This window comes from Chionomys nivalis, chromosome 3, assembly GCF_950005125.1.
Source record: "Chionomys nivalis chromosome 3, mChiNiv1.1, whole genome shotgun sequence".
Taxonomy (NCBI): Eukaryota; Metazoa; Chordata; class Mammalia; order Rodentia; family Cricetidae; genus Chionomys; species Chionomys nivalis.
Window position 1 is genome coordinate 122,298,480 of NC_080088.1, and position 24,669 is coordinate 122,323,148.

Below are 24,669 nucleotides of genomic sequence, written 5' to 3' on the forward strand. Positions count from 1 at the left end.
CTCCATGCAACTTGTGGACACTCTGGGGGTACAGCATGGGCCCTAGGGCACAGCAGCCCATTTGATCACTCTCTCCCACCCCTGTGCATCCTACAGGTGAAGCAGATCATGGAGGAGGCCGTTACCCGAAAGTTTGTCCACGAGGACAGCAGTCACATTATCTCCTTCTGTGGTGAGTGGTGGCCGCGGTGGCGGCCTCAGAAGCGGAGGCAGTGGGGAGCGGCTTCCGGATGGGCTGCAGCGGGGGAGATGCACCTAGGAGCCAGCTCTTGCCTTACATTGAGCTTTGTGACTCTTAAGCTATTTTGGGATCCCAAAGACACTCTGCGGGAGGAAGTGAATTTGGAAACGCAGAGTCGTGGGAGAAGGGTTGAGGACGCCTCCTGTGTCCCATGGAGGGCCCAGCAGGGCTTGCCCCACACTGACTCATCCACTTGAGGCACAAGGGATGGTCTCAGTCATCTCCCTCTGGGTAGAGGATGGAGCGAATGGGAACTGTCTTAAAGGAGTGATGAGGGCTGAGGCACAGCTCAGCCAGCAGAGTGCTTGGCTCAGATGCACAAAGCCCTGGATTCCATCCCCAGCAAGACATAGCATGCATGGCGCCACACGCCTGTACCCCCACACTCCAGTGGTGGGAGAAGGAGAACCAGAAGTTTAAGGTCATTCTCAACTATATATTGGCTCCAGGCCAGCCTGGGCTAAAGAAGACCCTGTAATAGATAGTTGGGTGTGGGGAGTTAGCAGCCACTGAGGTATCTCGAGACCCACATTTAGCAGACTGAGCCTGGAAGGTCTGAAGTGCGACTCAGACCCCACTGTAGGCCATCGCCGCTCAGGAGGAGCCAGGTTCCCTGTGCCTGAGGTCACCTCCAGCTCATGATGGGGTGGCCGTTTTGAAGGGGAACCTCTTGTCTTTTCTCCTTGGAACTTTAGTAAGTGGAATGTCTCATTGGAAGTGCACAGTGGGGTCCCTTCCTATGATCATGGCCTTGTGAAGAAGATACCCGAGCAAGGATATGTAGCCAGCCTGCCCAGGTCCATCCACATGACTGGGGAACCACCACTGGGACTGATTGTGTGTGGAGCAGAACCTCACCACTTTGTAGCAGGCAGACTGAGTTCAAATCCCACCTCTGCCTCTTCCTGTTGAGTGCATGTCCTGGTTTGCATTAAAATGCTATGATAAACACCAGAGTCAACAGTAGCTTGTGGGAGGGTGTGTTTCTCCTTACAGCTCTAGGTCACAGTCCATCACAGAGGGACATCAGGGGGTTGCAGGGGATTGCCGCCCAGAACTGAACCACATAGAAACTGTATTAATTAAATCAAAAATTATTCTTGTCTCTGTTAGCCACGTGGCTTGGTACCCTTTTCAGTGTGGCAGTCACATCTTGATTGCTCTGTGGCTGGGTCGTGACTGCAGAAAGAGCTTTCCTCTTCCCAGAATTCTTCTGTTCTCATCACCCTGCCTATACTTCCTGCCTGGCTACTGGCCAGTCAGCATTCTATTAAATACAATTGACAGGGTACAAACCATTGTCCTACAGCACTTCCCCCTCTAAAAAAAAACAAAACAAAAACAAGAACTCTGAATCTAATATCCTTTGTTTAACTTTTCTCCTGACTATTATTCATAACAAATTGTAACCAACATTCCAAACAAGGGAAAATATCCATAGTCCATTTTTTTCGGGAATGTGGGCATAGTTTTCCAGGCTACTTTCTGCTGGTTGGGGGCACTGATAATCTTATGTGGACCTAAAGAAAATTTAGAATTATGATCAAGTCATGACTGGAGTATCCTGTGAGGCTTGATCATCTCAGGCAGCAGTCTTGAATCTGTTCTGGATGCAGAACTCAGACATCTGTGTCATCTATTCCTACTGGAGATTTCTTAGGTAGTATTCCTTGATCAAACCTGATTTTTCTTAACTCAGAATGAATCCACAGCCTCCCATTTTCTGTGGAAACAAAAGCAAAACCTCTTCTCCAAGTTAACATACCTTTTGACTTCAATTTTGAAGTCAAGGTATTTTCAAAATACCTATCTTGTATTAATTCAGCAGCATTTATAAACAAATATCTTTTAGCAACTGTTGCTCCTTCCTCAGCATTCAAACAATTCAAACAGAACATAATAACATACAGTATGCAGATCCTCTGTGTGTTTTCCATCTTTACGTGGCTTTATTTTAACCTCAATTTCTTTTAGTTTTCTTTTTAATTTTTTGGCTTTTTGAGACAGGGTTTCTCTGTGTATCTTTGGCTGTCCTGGAACTCGCTTCATAGACCATGTTGGCCTTGAACTCACAGAGAACCTCCTGCCTCTACCTCCCAAGTGCTGGGATTAAAGGCGTGTGCCACCACACCCAACTACTCCTTTTCTTTCTTTTTTATTTTAAGAACTTTAACCTTTCTCTTTTCTTTCCCAAGCCTATATATATATATATACATATATATATTTGGTTTTTTTGAGACAGGGTTTCTCTGTGGCTTTGGAGCCTGTCCTGGAACTAGCTCTTGTAGACCAGGCTGATCCCGAACTCACAGAGATTCACCTGCCTCTGCCTCCCAAGTGCTGGGATTAAAGGCGTGTGCCACCACCGCCTGGCGCCTGCATATATTTTTAACACACTTAGAGGTTTTCTTCATCTTTGAATCTTTCTTTACTGTGTATTTCTGTTTTTTTTTTTTTGACCACGTGAGTCTTTAATTTGCTCAGAAATATGGCTAAGAGTAAAGCCATGACTTTGACAGCTGAATCCAGTCCATTCCTTAGCTTTCTGAGATTTCAGCCTCATGGCGGAGGTACTGGCTGGAGCCATGTCTATTGCCACAACTCTATGGTATTTCAAGGTCCCTGCCACCACCAAAAAGTATCAATACCATTTATATGTTTCTTGGCAGGACCTCTTTAAAAGACCTGCAAAGTTTTACAGCTAAAGCTGAGTCAGGAAGCCTCTCTTAAATGAGAGTACTTTCCTCTCGCAAGCAGAGCCCACCTGAGAAAATGCTGCTATTAAGAAGCCGTGTTTAACTCTATTCTTTTTTATCTAGAGTAACTTCCCAAGCTCTCTCAGGCTTTTAAGTAGATTTGGTCAGCCCCATGTTGGCACGCCATTCTGTTGACTGAGATTGTCCCACAACATCAGGGTAGGAACCTGGGCACAGAAACCAAAGCAGAAGCCATGGAGGGGTGCTACTCACTGGCTTGCTCCCCATGACTTGCTCAATCTGCTTTCTTATAGAACCGGTGACCACCAGCTCGTTCATAGTAAGTTGGACCCTCCAACACCTATAACTAATCAAGGAAATGCCCTATGGGCTTCCCTATAGACCAGTCTGATGGGGCATTCTTTTAGTAGAGCTTTTTCTTCCCAGAGGACTCTAGCCTATATCCAGTTGACAAACACCAACCCAAAGAGTGACCTTGGGCAAGTTCTCCTATTCATTTATCTTTCTTTATTTTGAGTGTGTGTGGTATATGCATGTGTTCACATGTGTTCATGTGTGTGAGCCAGAGATTGACATGGGGTACCTTCCTTAGTTGCTCTCCACCCAATTGTTTTTGGGACAGGGTCTCTTGCTGAGCCCGAATGTCTTCATTTTGGACCAACTGGCTGGCCAGCAAGGATGTCACGAGCAAAGTAGAGTGTGTCGATTTAAACATATATGAGCACACTTGTGTATGTGTAGACTGTAATATTTTATTTATATAAAATGTATTTTTGCATTTTATATGTTTATGACAGCTTTTACTTTTTTCTGGATGTTTCTATCTGAGGATAAAATGACATGTTAAAACTTGCAGACACAGCTGTCAGTTAAGCTGCAGGGGAATAAAATGCAGTTAAAGAATGTCATAGCCAGCCAGACCTGGTGGTACAGGCCTGTCATCTCAGCACTCAGAAGGCTGTGGTGAGTTGGTCCAAAAATTCCAGTCCAGTCCAGGCATCTTCGTGAGACCCTGTGTCTTAGGGATTTTTCTTTGGTAACAAAATGCCATGGAGTTCAGAGGGCGAGTCCATAGCCATCCTGGTGGGGAGTGTGGCAGTGGGCAGGCATGGCTCTGGAGCAGTCCCTGAGAGATTACACTCTCTGATCCACAAATATGAGACAGAGGGGGGCGGGGCTGACTGGGAATGGCATGGGCTTTTGAAACCTCAAAACTTGCCCTAAATCACACACCTTCTCCAATAAACCCACACCTCCCAATCCTTCTCAAATTGTTCCACCAACTGGGGACCAGATATCCAAACATATGAGCCTGTGAGGACATTCTCATTTAAACCGTCACTCTGTCTCAAAGCAGAATTGTAAAGAGCTCCATCCCCAGCCCCTTGCACCCAATCCCAGCATTCAGGAGACAGGGACAGAAGCAGTGGATCATTGTGAGATTAAGGCCAGCCTGATCTACATAAAGAGTTCTAGGCTAGCTATACCCACATACTGAGACCTTGGCTTAAAAATAATAAGAAGAATATCAGACTGACGCTCTTTGGGAGTGGGAGAAACTGAAAGACATTGAATGCAGTGTAAAGTTTTCTCATTCTCTGTTGTTTGGGGAGAGTTGTCAGAAAGACCTAAACAGACACATCCAAACCCCAGGGGCCGATTGACCAATCCTAGAGGACTGTACAGGTCAACTAAAAGCCCCATTTTATGGAAGCCCCCAGGAGCCCTGCCCGGAATGCCCATCTGCATGTGCAGATAGCGCGCCATCAGGCATTCCTCAAAATGAAGTGCCTTCAACACGAAATGAAGGAACCCAGTGACAAAAAAAATAAGCAACAGGTAGCCAAGTCCCTAGTGTCTCTCCGTATGTGTGTGCTTTGCCGAACACCAGTTGGCTCACCGTTTCAGGGTGTGCTCACCAGAGCTCTCGCTGCACGGTTTTGTGGCAGGTACAGGGCAAGATCAGTTCTAACAGTTGTTTACTACCCAGCAAGGGGGAGATCTTACTGTATATTCACTTGTCAGTGAGCACTGAGTATGCACCTAATGCATACCGGTGGGAAATAGAAAGAGGATTCCCAGGCAATGATGGTGGTTGTGTGGTGATGATGATGATTGTGGTGATAGTGGTGATGATGGTGATGGTGGTGATGATGGTGATGATGATGGTGATGGTGATGATGATGGTGATGGTGGTGATGATGGTGATGGTGGTGATGATGGTGGTGGTGGTGGTGATGGTGGTGATGATGGTGATGGTGGTGATGATGGTGATGGTGGTGATGATGGTGATGATGGTGATGGTGGTGACGGTGATGGTGGTGATGGTGGTGATGATGATGGTGATGGTGGTGATGGTGGTGGTGGTGATGGTGGTGGTGGTGATGGTGATGATGGTGATGATGATGGTGATGGTGGTGATGATGATGGTGGTGATGGTGATGATGGTGATGATGATGGTAATGGTGGTGATGATGATGGTGATGGTGGTGATGATGGTGATGGTGGTGATGATGGTGATGGTGGTGACGGTGATGGTGGTGATGGTGGTGATGATGATGGTGATGGTGGTGATGATGATGGTGATGGTGGTGATAATGACGATGAAGGTGATGATAATTATTGTCTCAGGGTATAGTTGCTGTGATAAAACACCATGACCAAAATCAGCTTTGGAAGTTTCACTTACACTTCCATCACTGATGGAAGTCAGGACAGGAACTCAAACAGGACAGGAGCCTGAAGGCAGGAGCTGATGAAGAGGCCATGGAGGGGAGCTGCTGCTGGCTTGCTCAGCCTGCTTTCTTATAGAACCCAGGACCACCAGCCCAGGGGTGGCCCCACCCACAGTGGCCTGGGCCTCCCACATTCATCAATGATTAAGAAAATTCCCTACAGGCTTGTGTTCAGCCTGATCTTATGGAGATGTTTTCTCAGTTGAAGTTCCCTCTTTGCCGATGACTACAGCTTGTGTAAAGTTGACATAAAATCTAGACAAGGCAATGGTGATGGTGATGATGATGACGAAGGTGAAGATGGTGGTGGTGACAATGGTGAGGTTAGTGATAGTGTGACGATAGTGTGGATGGTGATGATAACGATGATACTGATGATAACGGAGACAATGGTGATAACAGGTGATGATGGTGAGGGTGAAGAAGGTAATGGCAATGGCCACAGCTGATGGACATGATGGTGGGATGGTGGCTGTGATGTCAAAGATGGCAATGGTTTCTTTAACTCAGGTGAGGCTCATCAATATCTGTCTTCTTGTCAGCAAGGACGCCTGGACTCAGAAAGAGCTCTCTGTGTGGGCTCTAAGAATGTCCTGTGCACTTTGTCCTGTATCCTAACAGCATCCTGATAGATCACTGCTCACCCTGCACCCCCTTTTAAGGGGGGGACAAAGGCAGAAAGGGGGAAGTCATTAGTCCACAGCAGGCTGCTGGTTGACAGAGGTGAGCAGCCGTGGCCAACCTTGACCCCAACCTCTCTTGATTCCTTTGGTGCGCCTGACGAGTGGGCATGGACGCATTTTCTCTTGGTGTTAAGTTGCTCTTGGTGCTAAGGAGTGTGGACCGAGCTACTGATCACCGTGTCCCCACAGCGGCAGTGGAGGCCTGTGTGCTGCACGGGCTGCGGCGGAGGGCTGCTGGCTTCCTGCGAAGCAACAAGATTGCCGCGCTCTTCATGAAGGTGGGCAAAGGCTTCCCTCCGGCCGAGGAGCTGAGCCGCAAGGTGCAGGAACTAGAGCAGCTCATCGAGAGCGCGTGAGTGTGGCATGGGGGGCATCAGTGTGCATTGCTCCTTAGCTTGGTGAGGGCCCATGCCTCCTGTCTATCTGTCTCTCTCTCTCTTCCTGTCTGCTCCTCAGGCCCACCAGTTGCTCCTGCCCCAGAGCCTTGGCACATGCTCCGCCCACTTGTCACTCCGCTCCCCCAGCTCTCTAAATCCCACCCACTTCCATCATCTCTGTCCCATCCCCCTGTTATTTCACTCCCTGTCTTCCTGTCTGTAGTTACACTTGCATTGTTCTTTCCCCAACCATGAACTTGAGTCTGAGAATGCAAGAATAGGCTGCCACGTCTGTGTCCCCAGCCTCCAGGCTGCCATATCTGTGTCCCCAGCCTCCAGGCTGCCACATCTGTGTCCCCAGCCTCCAGGCAGTGTCTAGCTCCTGGCTCATCGCACAAGATGGCTGTTGAGAGATTAAGTGCCAACTGGAAACCATGCCCCCATTTTATTTCTGTGTGTGTGATGTGTACACCCGTGTACATGTTCACACGTGGGCATGTGTGTGTGTGTGTCTGGGTGGAGACCGGAGGTTGGCATAAATATCCTCCTTGGTCACTCTCCACCTTGTCCACTGAGGCCAGGTCTCTTCCTTGAACTCAGAGCCAGATCTGCTGGCTTAGCCTATCTTGGAGACCTGCAGCAAAAGGGCTCTGTGGGAGAGGTGGGCATGTGGGAAACTGAATGGGGCTGTGTCCTGCTGGACCATGGAGCCGTGGGATGGTAGTGGGTGAGGCCACAGGACCCTCATGGCCATAGTACACAGTTACCTTCCCAAGGACAGCGGGGTGTCTTTAAAAGAACCTAGGATCTAAGCCTCCTTGGCCATTCTTTTCTAGAAGGGGGAGGGGAGAGGAAAGAGAGGGAAGGAGAGACAGCAGAAGAGGAGAAAGGACAGGGGCTGGCATCTGGCTTCCCTGCTGGCAGAGCTTGCAGTGTTCTGCTCATTCTTGGCCGCTCTCTGCCTGATGCTTTCACTCTCCCCCACGCCCACCATCACCCCCACCCTCTACCCTCACCCCACCATCATCCCTACTCCCAACCTTTACCCCCACCCTTTAACCTCACCCTCCAACCATCACCCACACCCCACCATCACCCCCACCCTTTACCCCCACCACACCTAAACTCCCACCCCTACCCTCACCCACACCTGTACTATCACCCTCACTCCATCCGCACCCCACCCCTACCCTCACCCTCACCCCCACCCTCTACCCTCACCCCACCATCATCCCTACTCCCAACCTTTACCCCCACCCTTTAACCCCACCCTCCAACCATCACCCCCACCCCACGATCACCCCCACCCTCACCCACCCTCATCCCCACCCCATCTGCACCCCTACCCTCACCCCCACCCTCACCCCCACCTTCCCATCTATGCATCAGGAGTGAGGAGGGCACTTGTTCTATGGATTCCCTCTTTCCTGATTGTGTTCTCTCCTCCTGATGGTCTCAAAGGAGAAACCAGATCCAGGGCCTGCAGGAGAATGTGCGGAAGCTGCCGAAACTGCCCAACTTGTCCCCGCTGGCCATCAAGCACCTGTGGATCCGCACTGCCCTGTTTGAGAGGGTCCTGGACAAAATAGTTCACTATCTGGTGGAAAACAGCAGGTAAGAGGCATGCTCTGTGGCCGCCTGGTGGACCATTCTGGGAACTGCACCCTTGAGAATAAATAAGCTTTTTCTCAAGTTTGAAAAGCTTAAATAAAAGCTGCTGGGCGGTGGTGGCGCACGCCTTTAATCCCAGCACTCGGGAGGCAGAGGTAGGCGGATCTGTGTGAGTTCGAGGCCAGCCTGGTCCAGAAGAGCTAGTTCCAGGACAGGAACCAAAGCTATGGAGAAACCCTGTCTTGAAAATCAAAAAAAAAAAAAAAAAAAAAAGCTTCCTGGAGGTTTGACCCTGAACTACTGCAGTTTGAAACCTGGAGAGGATTCAGGTATTGAACAGCAGTGTGGAAACAGGGGCTTCACATTTCGGGCAAGACGGAGGGATCTTGGATCCCATCCTTTTGCGGTTTCCTCCACTTGGTAGCTGACAGCTGACAGCTACCCTACCTCTCTGTGCCTTGGTGGTCTCTTCTGCTTAAAAGCACATGGTGGTTTACAGCAAATATATAGAAATGAGTTTAGTGGGCCACAGTATGTCGAAAATACACAGTGACTCTAGACACTTCCTCTCCTGACTCAGATTAATCGGCTGTAAAGGTTTTATGGCGTGAGACTTCTTATTCGGCACCCATCCTGGTAACTACAGCCACACATCATCTACCATGTGGGTGCCGTCAATCAGACCCGCGTACTCTCAAAGTGAGAACTTAACCATGCAGCCTCCCAGAGCCCTTCTAACTTTTGTGTCCTTATTAATAGTTCCATTTAGATGAGTTTTCATTCCTGTTACTGCTCACAAACAGGTGAACCCCTTCAGCACGGACATTGTATTGATGACATCATGCATTTATCAGGGTCAAATTTCAGGGACCTGGGGCTTGATGTTGACATTTGTTTTGACGACCAGGGTAGGACAGCCTGTTAGCACAGCCTTTGAATCTACAGTACAGCATGCTAGACCTCACTTGCTTTGCCTTGGAAACAGAAGAACAGCATCCCGAGAACCTCACTTCTGACTCCTTTGCTCTCCTAAAGTCCTCGGGGCTGTGTAGTGAGCAGGTGCCCATGAACACCAGGCCAGGCGCCTTTCGTCAATTGTTTTGCTTAGCCTATGAGATACAGCTATTGTCCCCCTGCAGCTGAGGTTCTGAGCTGGGCTCCTGGGGTGTGGAACCTAGTCCACCCACGTGCGCCCTCTGCTGGTCTCCATGCAGACCCGCATGTCCTTCCCTCCCACTAGTAAATACTATGAGAAGGAGGCTCTCTTGATGGACCCTGTGGACGGCCCCATCCTCGCCTCTTTGTTAGGTAAGTAGGCTCTGGGCTGCATCTGGTCCTTTGCTCTAGGGGTTCAGGGACCTGTCTCTTGCTCTAGTGGACTCTGGGGCATCCTAACTGCCTGGAAAGAAAGGGAACGATCTGAGGCAGTTGGGTGGGCACACTTTTGGGGACTCCAGGTTCCCAGCCTTGTGTTCTCCGCAGTGGGGCCCTGTGCCCTGGAGTATACCAAGATGAAGACCGCTGACCACTTCTGGACTGACCCCTCAGCTGATGAGCTGGTCCAGAGACACCGGATCCACAGTTCACATCTGAGACAGGACTCGCCCACCAAGCGGCCGGCACTCTGTGTGAGATGAGTGGGCAGTGGGAGGGCCTTGGACAGGGCCTGCACTTGGCCTTGGGGCAGGGAACGGGGTGGGAGGCCTGAGGGCCACTCACAGGTGCATCTCTGTCCTTTCATGACACCAGATCCAGAAGAGGCATTCGAGCGGCAGCATGGACGACCGACCATCCGTCTCTGCCCGGGACTACGTAGAATCCCTGCATCAGAACTCTAGGGCCACCCTGCTCTATGGCAAGAACAACGTCTTGGTTCAGCCAGTGAGTTGGGTGGGCCTAGATCACGCTCTGAGGGCTTGACTACAGGCTATGGGAGAGGGAAGGTCCCTCAAGCTTTAGGCTGCCTATCCATTTATTCATCCATTTGCCTACATATTGATTTATCTACCCACCTACCTGCCCATCTGTTCATTCATAAATTTACCAAAAACTCCATCTAAGCATCTGTTCATCTACCTATATAATCACCCACCCATCCAACCTCCATCTGTGTGTTGGCTTCATCTACCCAGCAGTGTCTCCATCCATCCGCCCACCCATCCATCCATCCATCCATCCATCCATCCAACCACCCATCCATCCATCCATCCATCCATCCATCCAACACCCATCCATCCATCCATCCATCCATCCGCCCATCCATCCACCCATCCATCCATCCATCCATCCATCCACCCATCCACCCATCCATCCATCCATCCATCCATCCAACACCCATCCATCCATCCAACCACCTATCTATCACCTACCTCTATCCATCTATTCACCCATCCATCCATCCATCCAACCACCCATCCATCCATCCAACCACCTGTCTATCCATCCAACCACTCATCCATCCATCCAACCACCCATCCATCCATCCAACCACCTGTCTATCCATCCAACCACTCATCCATCCATCCATCCATCCATCCATCTCTCCATCTATCCATCCATCCATCCATCCATCCATCCATCCATCCATCCATCATGCATCCAACCTTCCATCCATTCACCTATCCATCCATCCATCCACTCACTCAAAAATTTCTATTCCTCCATTTGCCAGTACCCTCCTACCTATATAATGTATCCATATATTTGCTTGTCCATCCATCTACCCAGTCATCATCTCTGTATCCAGCCTCCCACTTGTTCATTCATCCCTTTGTCAATCCATCTGCCAGTAAGCGATCGTCCTCCATTCACTCCCCTGTATCCATCTGGCTGAGTACCCATCCATATCTTCGTCTACTTACTTATACATACATATATACACGCATAATCTAGGCATCCGCACATCTCTATGTAGATACAAATGGCCATATTTCTAGCTAGCTGCCCTGCCAGCAGCTCTTCCGTTCTCTACACCTCCCGCCACCAATTGCTAATCTTTCTACCCACCTACCGGCTTGTCCACTTAGTCTGTCCGTACATCCCTGTCCACCAGGCCATCTGCCTGGCTGTGCGCTCTTGCTGTCGCTCAGCGAATGGTGTGGCAGAGGTGTGGCGCTGAGAAGGTGGACCTTTCTGTCACTGACATCTGGCCAGTGCTCACTGTGAAGGGCCTCAGGGTCTCTGGGTTACAATCAGTGTGGTGTTTGGGCCCAGCTTGAAGAAAGCAGGAAGAGGCCCCACAGCCTCAACCGCTGGGTGACCCTGGGCAGGTCATTCCACCGTGTGGCCTGTCATTTCTGCATCACACTGGGTGCAAGGTCCAAGTTTCTCAGATGAGGAAGTCATGAGTTTAAGATGCAGCTGGATTTCAAGTGACCAACAAAGAAGCTTCTGTTGCTAAGGACTGGGTGCTGCTCCAGAGGTAGAAGGCTTAGTGGGCCCAAGGTACCATCCACATCAGAGAGGGAGAAGAGAAAAGAGGAGGGAAATGGAGAGAGAGAAAGAAAGCATTTCCTGTCAGTCTCTCAATACAAAAACTTTGGTGACCTCTCACCCAGAAGTTCTGATAAGCACAGAGTGAGTGCTTTCATCTCCAATGAGGGTCTGAAGGCCCATGGACCACGCCATCCCTGCTTTCCAAGGAGATCTGGGGCTGGGTGACCTGGGGAGATGAAAAATGGACTGTCACCCTGTTCTCAAGGCCACGTCACAACGGCATCGTCTCTCAAAGCTGACTCACAGGCTCCTCTGCCAGGAGATGCTTAAAACGGACTCATATGTCCTCCCTGCAAAATAACAGCCCTGCCAAGCTCAACGGAGGAGTGATTGACAGAGATGAGACTGAGCCTGCGTGTGATCACGCAACGACAGCCACTTCACAGCTGTGAGATGCCACAGGAAATCAGATGTGTCCCAAATCGGGGACAGATAAGATTGTGACTCAGGAGTGGAGGGCTCCTTCCCAGAAGAGCGATGGGAGCATTTTCTTGCCCACCCTCTAACTTGGAGTGATGGGAAGTGGGTGAGAGAGCCCATGGGTAGATTCTGGGTAGATGGAAGATTGGGCTGTGGGGTGGAAGCACAGAAGAGTGTTAGGAGGAAGGTTTTCTGGGTGACACCTATGGGGTGCGGTGTAGGTTACCTGCCCTCTCTTTACCCCTGAAGACTGGCCTAGATCCAGGCCTTTGTAAAGGGGGCGATGTTGGAGCCACAGCCTCCTTTACTGGGTCCAGAGGAACATTGGGGTGGAGACAGTCTCAAGAGGGAGACGTGGGGGCACGTGCTGGGGCGAGCAGCTTTCGCAGCTGGACTCTGCCAAGCTCACCCTGGATGCTCGGCTGCGGGTGGCTTTGCTCAGCACGGCACCGGGAAGGTGCCAAGTGGTGGCAACCAACAGCTCAGCTCCTGGGTTCTGCTTCTGTGTCCAGCAACATGGCCTGGCCTGAGTTCTCCTCTCCTCTCTGCAGAGGGATGACATGGAAGCCGTGCCAGGGTACCTGTCCCTGCACCAGACGGCTGATGTCATGACCTTGAAGTGGACACCCAACCAGCTGATGAATGGGTCTGTGGGGGACCTGGACTATGAAAAGAGGTAAGAGAACTTCAGATGAGTCCCCTTCACTCCCCTAAGCACAAGGATGCTCTCTTCTCAGTGGAGGATGGCCCTGCCTGCCATTCTTCCTGGTTGGCATGGTCACCTACTAGCCTCCTTGCTGCTGTGGCCTCAGAAAGAACACCAGCCTTGGGAGCACCCGGAGACAGAGTGGCAGAGCCTGGGTGGGGTTGGGGGTGGGGTAGGCATGGTCGGCCATCACATCCATACATCTGCTCTCCAGGGCCGGTGAGATGGCTCAGGGAGCAAAGGTGCCTTCCACCAAGCCTGACAACCTGAGCTCTATCCCTGGGACCCATCTGGTAGAAGGAGAGAAGTGACCTCTAACCTCCACTCATTCGACATGACGTGCACTCCCCACACACACATTAATTAATTGATTAATTAATTTTTAAAGGCAATTTAAAGAATTCGTAAATATGCTTCCCCGACCTATCAAAGTGTAAGGATAGCAAATATAGAGACTGCAAATGACACCTTAGCCAAGCTGTCAGACTGTCAGACTGAATCAGGAAGTGCCCCCCAGCCAAGTGGCCTTGAGCAATCACCTCCACAACCCCCAGCCTCAGTTTCCTCATCTGCACTGCAGGGTGTGCATACACGTGCAGGGGGACCGATAAATCCAAAGGGCACTGTGGTTGCTGACCACCATCAAGGATGTCTGCTCCCTGGCCGTTGGCATGGCCAGCTGGTGGCCCAGGGTAGGAAGGCCTGTAATGAGATTCTGCTCTGACTCCAGCTGAGAGGCAGAAGGGTGGAGGTGTCAGAAGTGGGATGCAGCCACTGGCTTGGTACCTGTGTTAGTCTGGGTCCTCCCGAGCGGGTGCCATGAAAGGATCTCTGAAAAAGAGATGTCTCGGGAAAGGACCTGGGGGCAGGAAGCTGAGGGCAGAAGCAGGGGTTGAAAGGAAAAGACTCAGATTGCCATGCATGGTGACAGGAGAGAAGGAAGACGGTCACACAGGGGAGAGAGTCTACCCGGCTGTCTAGGGGAGCCTGGGCTAGAGGACTCTGTAACGGGGCCTCCTCTTTCCCCAGGATGGGCCTTGATCATGCCCATGTGCTTACATGGCAGCTTGGTAGGACCATGGTCAATCTGGGAGTGGCTTTGCTACCGGGGAGCGCTGAGCTCTGCTCCCTGGTCCGGAGTTTCTGAGTGGTTGCGTTCCTAGGCTCCCACAGAGCCCACATTCCCAGGTGCCCCCTCCAAGGTGTTCTGATGGGGAAAATCATTTTAGAATAATGGTGGTTCTAAGCTAGAAGCACATGCTTCAGTCAGTACTCAGAGTGACCCTGCCCAAGGCATTGTGCTCTGAGCTGACTGTATGGGGGGCTCTGGGTTGAGTCCTTCAAATGAAGGCTCTGTTGAATCCCCAAAGAAACACTACAGTAGGGATCTTATTGGATTCTCCAGTTTATAGTCCGGGAAACTGAGGCTTAGATTAACCCTCAAGTCATACTACCTACCCAGGTAAGGTCAGAGCTGGGAGTGGCCATTCTAACTTCTGCCTGTGGTCACATGGTGGCCTGGAGGGAAGGTTCTGGGCTAGTATAGCTACCTAACTTCCAGGTGCAAAAATGTCAAGTCCAAGCTAATTGGAGCATTTGTCCAATGATCCAGGAGTCCAAGAGCAGGAGACTGAAGGCTGGACCCAGGGAGCTGAATGGCCATGCCTGGACTCATCCTGTCTTTGCTTTCCTGACCTTCCATGCATGGTCTGAACATCCCTGGGCAGCAAGGAGCTCTCCTGGGCTGTCTAGGCATAAATAGGAAGGATCGTTCCCGCCCACTGATGTGCTTGAGTAATGGTGCCAATCATGCATCAATCACTGTGACCGCTCAGTGCTGATTGGCCGGCCTGGGTCATCCCAGAGTCCCAGGGTAGAGATTTGGCAAAGTTCTGCTCAGGTAACCATGTAGCTAGGGAGGAGGGATTCTTCAGAAAGTTGAGGTACTGAGACCAAAAGAAGGGGGGGATGGCTGGATAGTCTGGGGACACAGATACTGGGACAAGTGGGTCTTGGTGAAGGCAGAGGTGCCCCTGCATTGGTCTTCTGGTCTCCTGCAGTCTCCCCCACTTTCCCTTTCCAGCGTCTACTGGGACTACGCTGTGACCATCCGCTTAGAGGAGATCGTTTACCTTCACTGTCACCAGCAAGGTAGGGACCGCAGAGACAGCGGGTGGCTAGGCGTTCATCGTGGGTCCCTGTCCCTCCTCACCACCTCACCTCACTGCCATAGCAAGGTAGGGACCGCAGAGACAGCGGGTGGCTAGGCGTCCATCGTGGGTCCCTGGCCCTCCTCACCACCTCACCTCACTGCCATAGCAAGGTAGGGACCGCAGAGACAGCGGGTGGCTAGGCGTCCATCGTGGGTCCCTGGCCCTCCTCACCACCTCACCTCACTGCCATAGCAAGGTAGGGACCGCAGAGACAGTGGGTGGCTAGGCGTCCACCGTGGGTCCCTGTCCCTCCTCACCACCTCACCCTGTTCCTTTATTTAGCATCACAGGAAACCTGTGTGTCTCCTCAAGCAAATGGCTTTACCTTCCTGAGTGTGCTGCTCAGAGTCATTGTAACCACTTAGTGACAGGGTGGCCTTGTGCAGTCACATACAGAGTGACACAGACTGTTGACTCTGGAGACAGGACTTAAACCCATATATTTCTAAGTCCAAGATCAGTGGTATACAGACCTGAGATCAGTAACCTGAACATTCCATTAAAACCGGAAGAAGGTACATTTAGAACAAACAGGGTGCACTGTGTCTCATCTAGGTATGGAACTCAATGGTTTAATCCCCTTTACGAAGGCAGACTTGGATACTGTCCAGGCTTTGCAACTTACCAGCTGTGTGACCTTGGGGATGGTACAAAACCTGTCTGAGCCTTTGTTTTGTCCCTTGTGAAATAGGTGGTCATAGCTAAGCCTTTCAGGGATATTCTGGGGGTTTCCGTAAGACAGAACTTTTAATATACAGTGTTGGTATGCATTAGGTGTCAAATACATGCTCTTAGCAGTCACCTACAACCCAGAGCCTCAGAGTGGCTCCCCTGACCTGGTTGGTCTTGGGGGTGGATGCATGTGTTGGTACTGCACCATGCTTCGCAGTGACACCTGCCGTTCTCTCTTGTCTGGTGGTGGTGGTGGCAGTGGACAGTGGTGGGACTGTCGTGCTGGTGAGCCAGGATGGAATCCAGAGGCCACCCTTCCGCTTCCCCAAGGGTGGGCACCTGTTACAGTTCCTCTCCTGCCTGGAGAATGGATTGCTTCCGCATGGGCAGCTGGACCCACCACTTTGGTCACAGCGAGGAAAGGTGAGGTGTGGGGTCCTTGAGAAGGCAGAGGCGATGCCAGCCATGGGGTATCACTGGACCCCACTGTGAGACCCGCAGTGTTGCTGGGCGTGGGGACAGATGGCTCTGAAGTCTGCCCTGGAATGTGTTCCTGCAGGGAAAGGTATTTCCTAAGCTGCGCAAGCGGAGCCCACAGGGGTCCTCGGAGTCCACATCATCAGATAAAGAGGATGACGAAGCCACAGATTACGTGTTCCGCATCATCTACCCTGGCATGCAGTCCGAATTTGGTAAGCAGCCCTCGGCCCTGCACTCACCGGCTCCTTCTGAGATCTACTCCAAAAGTTACAAGTAGCGGGCTGGGGCCAGCAAAGGGAGCTCAAAGCCATAAGTGGTCCAGTGCCTCCCACCTCCCCCAAAATGAGAACCAACAGCACCCACTGGGCAGGAGGTGACACTAATAGTGACGGTGCCGTGGGCTCTGGAAGCCTGGCGTGACGTGGTCAGGTTTCTTCTCATCCCCTCCCCGGCCTTCTTTTTCCTTGTCTGTGAAATGGGCTGTCTGCTGCAGGCATTCGGCACACACTGAACAGATGCACGCTAGCCGCTGTGTGACCCTCTTACCAGTATCTCACTGCGAGTTACAAGGAGCCAATGCAAGCACAATGATCTGAGTTCAAATATCTAATAAAAAGCCAAGCTTGACTACACATGCCCATAACCCCAACTTTGGAGGATGGAGCTAGGCAAACCCCATACATTCCCTGGGTAATCAGCACAGCCAAAATGGCAAGCCTTCAAGTTGTAAGAGACCCTCAGTGGAATAAAGTGACAAGGAATAGAGATACACCCCCCGATCTTGCTCTGACCTCTGCACACAAGCATACTTGTGCATGCAGCACTTAAGTGCCCGCACGCGTGCATCCACACACATGTGAAGCGGGCATGGTATAATGGCAGGCACTTGCTACCCAGTGCTAGGGAGTCAGAGTCAGGCGGTTCCCTGGGTCTTGCTAGCCAGCCAGCTTATTCTACTTGCCAAGTTCCAGGCCAGTGAGAGACTGTCTCAAAAGCCAAAATAAGTGCATGGTATTGGAGAACAACCCTTGAGACTGACCTCTGGCCTCCACAAGCATTGCACAAACATGCACTGATATTCACACATACGTGTGCACCTGTTCAAACACACATGTGCATGCACATGTGCGCATGCACACACACAAGCCTGGATTGAGCCAGGTGTGATGGAGCACACTGTAATCCAACACCAGGAGTCTGAAGCAGGAGGAATGTGAGTTTGAGGCTGGCCGGGGCTGCCGGGCAGTGCATGTCTCAAAGAGAAACAGGCCCTAACTCTCCCCGTTACTGCTGTTATTGCCACTGTTTGGAATGTCTGTTATTTCTGAAACACGGGTCACCAAGGATAAAAGGCAAACCTGATCTAGTGCCTGGAACTGAGTGGGCAGTTTATAAATGTCCTGTGTTTTCTTCTCTAATCCGCACAATATATGTGGGGCAGAGCAGGGGAGGGTTAGAGCCCAGGGGAGCTGGTTTCTCTCTTGGTCTCTGTCCTACCCACCAGCTCTCCCTCCTCACTGATTCTTTTTGTTTTCTGTCTCAAGTTACCCTTGATCTTTTGGGCGTCCCTCGACCCGTGTCCGTTGGTCCTGCCTGGATGATGCTTGCTGCTGGCCAGTCCGTTCTGGTGGTGGCCAGGGGGATCCAGTGGGGACAAACCAGAGGGTACCTCACCATCCCCACACTGAGTGTGAAGGAGCAGCTCCCCAGTAATGTTTGGTTCCAGGTCCCCTTCTCCCGGGCTGGGTGCCACTTCAGCCATGTCATCATTTGAGTCTGTTCCTAAGGAAAATGGAAAACGGAAACAAACAAGCAGTCTTGTGCCTCTTGGTCCCCACCCCGCAGAAGGGAGCCGTTAGGTTCTGTGACTCGCGGGTGCTGACTGCATGGCGTGAGTGCTGGAGGCACGATTGCTGCCCTGTGCCTCTCTGAGTAGCCTGAGAACCTGGGTGTTTTCTGGCCAGCTCAGTGGTGAGCCTGTGAGGAGAGAGGGGAGCCATACACCATTGGTGGGTGCGAGAGCCTCACTCTGTAGCCAGCATGCTTCTCTGTTGTGTGGGTAAGCATGGCCCAGTCAGCTGCAGAGCTCTGGTAACAAGGAGAGGGCACAAGAGTCTTAGTCCTTCCCCCTCTCTGGGCTTGGGGAAAGAGCCTAGGTGAGAGCAGCTGTCCTAAGGGGCCATAGCAGGTAAGAGGATGAGCTCACATCTCGTGTCCTAGAGCAGGGCTCCCCAACCCGTGCCCAGGGGCCACATCTAGCCCCTTCTGTACAGCCCAAGAGCTGGGCATGGTTTTATGTCCTTGACTGTAAAACAACAAGAGAAAAACAGGCCTTGGGCCAACAAGACGACTCAGCAAGTAAAGGCCACCGTGCCTGAACCCCCAGAATCTACATCGTGGAAGGAAAGAACCTATAACCACAAGTTGGGTGCATTTGAGGATTTTGTCTCCAGGATATCGGGGGTACTAGATGGGCATATGACTTTTTAAGGACCCCCCACCCACCTGAGTCACCTGGTGAAGTTGACTTCTAGTTCAGGAGTGTAAACAGCGCTACCCCCACCCAGGCCCTGGGGACTCCGCTTATATTTTGAAATTGGTTCCTTCCCTTCTGGCCACACAAGCTCCTTTAGAGGCAGAGGAACTCAGGAGCACCCAGTAGGCTCCCCTCCCCTCATGCCACCTTCCTGTGAGCAGAACTGAATGAGGGCATGGCGAGGTGGGATTGTCTGCAGGCTTCCGGGCTCTGGTTGCCTCCTCTCTACTTCCGCCTTCGGCTGCTCTCCACTCTGCTCTGCAGCTGGAGTCTCTGAAGCTTGGTGGTGCTTTTCACTGGATCAGGCGGGCTGGGGGACTCCATCAGATTGTGGTTGGGCACATTTGGGACAGTCACACTCCTGTCTTCTCTGCCCCTGAGCCAGCTTTGAGGGAGCTGCTTGCTTTGGGGTCAAGTTTTTGTAATCCGTGTTGGTTTAACCAAGGTTATTGCCGGGCCCCCTTTCCACTCACTACCCACCACAGTGCTCCAGGACCTGATGGATGTCTCTGTGAACAATCTTCCATCCCTATGGCAACCCAGTCCTCGGAAGTCCTCCTGCTCTTCCTGTTCACAAAGCGGCTCGGCTGATGGCGGCTCATCCAATGGCTGCAACCATGAGAGGTATGTGGGGCTCAGGCTGTACATGGAGGCGCTTGAAGCACTGACCTAAGGCCTGTGGCTCTCTATCTCTTGCCTTGGCCTAAATTTTGGGAGGTGTGAACGTGGCCTGTGGATCCCCAAGGTTTAAATCGTAGCCGTGTGTAGTTGTAGCCACTGGAATTCCCTCCCATGTGTCAGCCAGGGTAAGATTCTGCTGCAGTAATAAAGAGCCCTAAAACATCAGTGGCTTTCAGTAAATGCTGACATGTCCCAAATGCTATGAGTCTGCCATGGCTCTGCTTTCTAATGGACATCGACTTGGATGTCACTAGTCACAGTGTCAGAGGCAATGGTATTTCTGTTTCAACTCAGTGGCCCCACTCACAGGGAGGCCAAGAAATACAGGCCAAGCATACACTAGGAGCCAGAAAAATTATTTAAGGATGGTCATTGTTCTGTGTGCTCCTCCACGAAACAGTAACTTAGTAGTTAGAAGGAACTAGTAAGTAGTCACCATGGACCATTGAGCAATGCTACTTTTCCCAGTGCCTGCTCTCAGAACATCTGACTTACATATCTGTATCATGGGAAGCTCGCTTCCTTGCAGAGTGTGAACCCCCCTGAGGAACTGCTCACTGTATGCACCTTGAGCAAGACCAAGTCTCACATCCTGAGGGCAGGAAGAGGGACTCCCTCCATGTAAATACCCAGGACTTCAGCCATGCTCCCTTGCCAGCAGGCTTCCTGGGTCTGTCTGCTATCCCTGGGATAGCTTCAGGATAGATGCATAAAGATTCTTCCATTCTGTCCGCTGTACGAGCACACAGCCCTCCTCGGCCCCTGTCTCCCCAGCCATGCTAGATTGTGTTCTTCTCTTTTCACTCCAACACCCTCAGGAGCTCCATGCAAAGAGCAGTGGCTCTGAGCCCTGCCTCCTGTGCAGTCCACGGGCCAAATCCATGGGCCACTTTACAACAGATCACTTCAAACTGGTTCAAGAGGAAAAAAGAAGTGTGTGTGTTGGAGTAGTTGTGTGATCCCAGCACCCAGGAGGCTGAGGCAGGAGGATTGTGGGTTCCAAGCCAGCCTGGGTTATATCATGAAACCCTGTCTCAAAAAAAAAATCAAGAAAAGAAAATAGAAAAGAAAGAAAATGTACTACCATGATTGAGAGGGTCCAGGACACAGCAGCCTTGGACCTGGCTGGCCCCAGATGCTCAGAATGGGAACAGCTCGGAGGGGGGGGAGGGTCCGTTCTTGTTGTCTTCAGATGGGGGTAAGTGAGCCTTTAAGGTGGTCTGTTCTTGTCTTCAGATGGGGGCGAGTGAACCTTTAAGATGGTCTGTTCTCAGGGTCTTCAGATGGGGGTAAGTGAGTCTTTAAGGTGGTCTGTTCTCGGGGTCTTCAGATGGGGATGGGTGAGCCTTTAAAGTGGTCTGTTCTTGTCTTCAGATGGGGGTGTATGAGCCTTTAAGGTGGTCTGTTCTTGTTGTCTTCAGATTGGGGTGAGTGAGCCTTTAAGGTGGTCTGTTCTTGTCTTCAGATGGGGGTGAGTGAGCCTTTAAGGTGGTCTGTTCTTGTTGTCTTCAGATAGGGGTGAGTGAGCCTTTAAGGTGGTCTGTTCTTGGGTTGGCCCTCCTGGTGATGGCCAAGAAGACTTCCAGCAACCACTGCTATGTATCCCTCTGGTATAGAAACTACCTAGAAGACAGTGTGTGTTTCTAGGTAGATGCAGCAAAAATCCCAAGGCTGATTCTCATTGGCCAGAGTTGGGTCACATGACCACTTCTCAGCCAGGGTCATATGCTGGGTGATCATCCACCTGAATCCAAGCCACAGAGGCACACTGCAGGGGTGACTTCCCCAGGGAAGCCTGGGGGCCGTGTGAGTGGGAGCCGCAGCAGTCTCTCTCCACCCTGACAGTGACTTTGATCTCTGTGTGGATAGTGACGGTTCTTCTGCAGCACAGCTGAGCAGTGTGTGGCCCTCTGTCCCTTCTCCCCCCACAGGACTCCACTGAAGCTGCTCTGTGATAACATGAAGTACCAGATCCTTTCCAGGGCTTTCTACGGATGTGAGTACTGGGCTCTGCTACTGCTGTGGTCTTCAGCAAGCACTGACTGAGGGCCTCGTGTGCCAGGCAGAGTGGATGAGGGTGCCCAGGCAGGGTGATCCTGAGGGGACAGGACCATCTTGGACAGCAGGCAGAACACTTGGCATCTCCCAGGCTCCCTTCTCCACCCAGCAGTGACTCTGCATCTGGCCTTTGTTCTTCCTGTATGAATGGGAGGCAGGCCCAGAGTGAGCCTTGAAGTCCTTGGTTCCCCTGCCTTCCTGTCCCTTCTCTGCCCACTGCACATCTGTGAATTGCTTTAACTTTCAGCAGAGAAGGGTGGTGTCCAACTAGATACAAAAGCATCCCTACGGTTTAACAGTCAAGCCACCAGTGATAGCATGCTCAACTTGCTTTCTTTGTCTAGAAGGGGGATGGTGAGAATTATCTGGGTTGGGGGGGCCCTGAAGATGGGGTGGGTAACAGGTGAGCCACATGGAGCATGCATGAGAGACTGGGTGAAGCGTGTTGGGCAGAAGATAATGTTTGCCTTCCGTCCTGGGCTAGGGCTCGCCTACTGCAGACACCTGTCCACCGTGAGGACCCACCTGTCGGCCCTGGTCAATCACATGATTGTGTCTCCAGACCTGCCCTGTGATGCTGGGCAAGGGTTGACAGCCAGCATCTGGGAGCAGTACATCCAGGACAGCACGGTGAGCAGGGCAGGGCTCGTGCACCAGAGGGCAGTGGAGCGAGGCCGTCTTGTCAGCTCAGACTCAGGGACCCAGGTAGACGTGCCCGTCTGACATGGACAGCTAACATGAACCCCATCCAGATGAAACTAAGGGAGGTCAGAAAACATTCACAGGTACATCTTACCAATCCCAAACCCCATCCAGAATGTTCTGAAATGGAAGCTCTGAGCACTGACATGAAACTTAATGGAAAATCCCACACCTGACCTCACAGGACAGGTCACAAACATACCACCCACTAAAAATACTGTATAAAATGACCCGCAGGCCATGAGTCTAGGTGTATGTTAAACGTATGGATTTTGTGTTTAGACGTGGCCCATCCCTATAGATGTCTCAGTATATGTGTACACACACACACACAAACACACACACACAAATATTCAAACATTCACAAAAATCTGAAGTGTAAAACCCTTCAGGACCCAAGTATTAGGGACTGGGATGTTCAACCTAGAAGAGAAGAAAAGGAAACAATTGGACTGGGCAGGATGGTGCACAGCTGTCACTGAAGCCCTCATAAAGCTGAGGCAAGGGGATTGTGAGTTTGAGGCCAGTCTCTGCCACTTTGTGAGTTCTGGGTTCACCTGAGTTCATACCATAATGTTCTGAGTAAGTTCATGGTTATGTGTTGAATGAATTCATAGCTGCTTTGGGGCACATGTGGGCCTTGGGTGGTGACCTCGACACCTGCTCCAACACTGTCTGTCTCAGGCTGCACTGGGCACCTGCTCCAACACTGTCTGTCTGTCTGTCTGTCTGTCTGTCTGTCTGTCTCAGGCTGCACTGGACACCTGCTCTAACACTGTCTGTCTGTCTCAGGCTGCCCTGGGTACCTGCTCCAACACTGTCTGTCTGTCTCGGGCTGCCCTGGGCACCTGCTCCAACACTGTCTGTCTGTCTCAGGCTGCCCTGGGTACCTGCTCCAACACTGTCTGTCTGTCTCGGGCTGCCCTGGGCACCTGCTCCAACACTGTCTGTCTGTCTCAGGCTGCCCTGGGTACCTGCTCCAACACTGTCTGTCTGTCTGTCTCAGGCTGCACTGGGCACCTGCTCCAACACTGTCTGTCTGTGTCAGGCTGCCCTGGGCACCTGCCCCAACACTGTCTGTCTGTCTCTGGCTGCCCTGGGCACCTGCTCCAACACTGTCTGTCTGTGTCAGGCTGCCCTGGGTACCTGCTCCAGTGCTGTCCATCTGTGCCCGTGTCTTTGTTTCTGTACCTACAGTTACAAAGCTGTGTGGAAATGCAGCTGGTGTCTGGGTTTCCCTTCCCATTGCTGTCATAAATACCCCGACACGAGCAAGTTAAAGGTGTAAGGGTTGATCTTCACTACAGTTCCACGTCTGTTCCACTTTTGTGGGGAGGTCGACGCTACAGGATCAGGAGGCAGCTGTTCCTGTCTCATCCACTGACAAGAAACAGAAGGGTGACTGCAGGCAGCTCTGTTTGCACAGTTGGGGTCCCCAGGCTAGGGAATGAAGATAGGTCTTCCCACACTGGTTAACATAATCAAGCTAATTCCCCAGAGGCTTGACCAGAGCCCAGAGGGGCTCATCTCCCAGGTGATACTATTCTCTGTCAAGTTGGCAATCAGAGCTAGCCACAGCACTACATAGAGATCCTGGATCTGACCCACAGATGTATGTGCACGCACAGAGCTGACCCACAGATGTGTATGCACGCACAGAACTGACCCACAGATGTGTATGCACGCACAGAGCTGACCCACAGATGTGTATGCACGCACAGAGCTGACCCACAGATGTGTATGCACGCACAGAGCTGACCCACAGAACACTTTACAACATACAAGTCAAAGCCAGGCATGGTGTCACACACCTTTAATCCCAGCACTCGAGAGGCAGAGGCAGGTGGATCTCTGTGAGTTCAAGTGCAATCTGGTCTACAAAGCAAGCTCCAGCACAGCCAGGGCTACATAGTAAGACCTGTCTCAAATAAACAAAAAAGACATGTAAGTCATATACAGTAATATAGTTCATCAGGATTTTTTAATATTTTTAATATCTTTAATATAAAGATACATTTATGCCTAACTGCATATTATACAGCTCTTATATATTTCTGTGTTTATTATATATACATAGACTTTCTAAAGTTATCTATCATCCTATCTTTGATCTCTCATCTATAGCTATAGAGTTATAGAAATGTATATATAATATTGCAATATTTAGCTAGCCATAGCTTAATATTTATACCTAACCTTATTCTATATTTTTTAAAATATTTTAAGTATTTATTTTATTTTGTATGTGGGGGGCATGCAGATGCCACCGTGTGCACGTGGAGGTCGGCAGACAACAGTTTGCAGATGCCAGCTTTCTCCTCCCACCATGTTGAAACCAGGTT

The 24,669-nt window shown here is 51.1% G+C and overlaps 1 protein-coding gene across 2 annotated transcripts in view; it reads left to right on the forward strand.

Moving 5' to 3' along the window:
* Positions 1-24,669, forward strand: part of Sgsm1 (small G protein signaling modulator 1) — a 73,337-nt gene that overhangs the window by 17,728 nt on the left and 30,940 nt on the right. Inside the window, exons 3-16 of one of the 2 annotated variants that reach the window (XM_057764090.1) lie at positions 97-172; positions 6,566-6,728; positions 8,215-8,367; positions 9,605-9,672; positions 9,847-9,992; positions 10,114-10,245; positions 12,831-12,955; positions 15,069-15,136; positions 16,130-16,293; positions 16,430-16,562; positions 17,895-18,059; positions 19,372-19,510; positions 21,499-21,563; positions 22,110-22,255. In XM_057764090.1, the coding sequence (XP_057620073.1) occupies positions 97-172; positions 6,566-6,728; positions 8,215-8,367; positions 9,605-9,672; positions 9,847-9,992; positions 10,114-10,245; positions 12,831-12,955; positions 15,069-15,136; positions 16,130-16,293; positions 16,430-16,562; positions 17,895-18,059; positions 19,372-19,510; positions 21,499-21,563; positions 22,110-22,255 (1,743 nt within the window). The remainder of the gene's footprint in view (positions 1-96; positions 173-6,565; positions 6,729-8,214; positions 8,368-9,604; positions 9,673-9,846; positions 9,993-10,113; positions 10,246-12,830; positions 12,956-15,068; positions 15,137-16,129; positions 16,294-16,429; positions 16,563-17,894; positions 18,060-19,371; positions 19,511-21,498; positions 21,564-22,109; positions 22,256-24,669) is intronic. The other variant, XM_057764089.1, reaches the window with a different exon arrangement.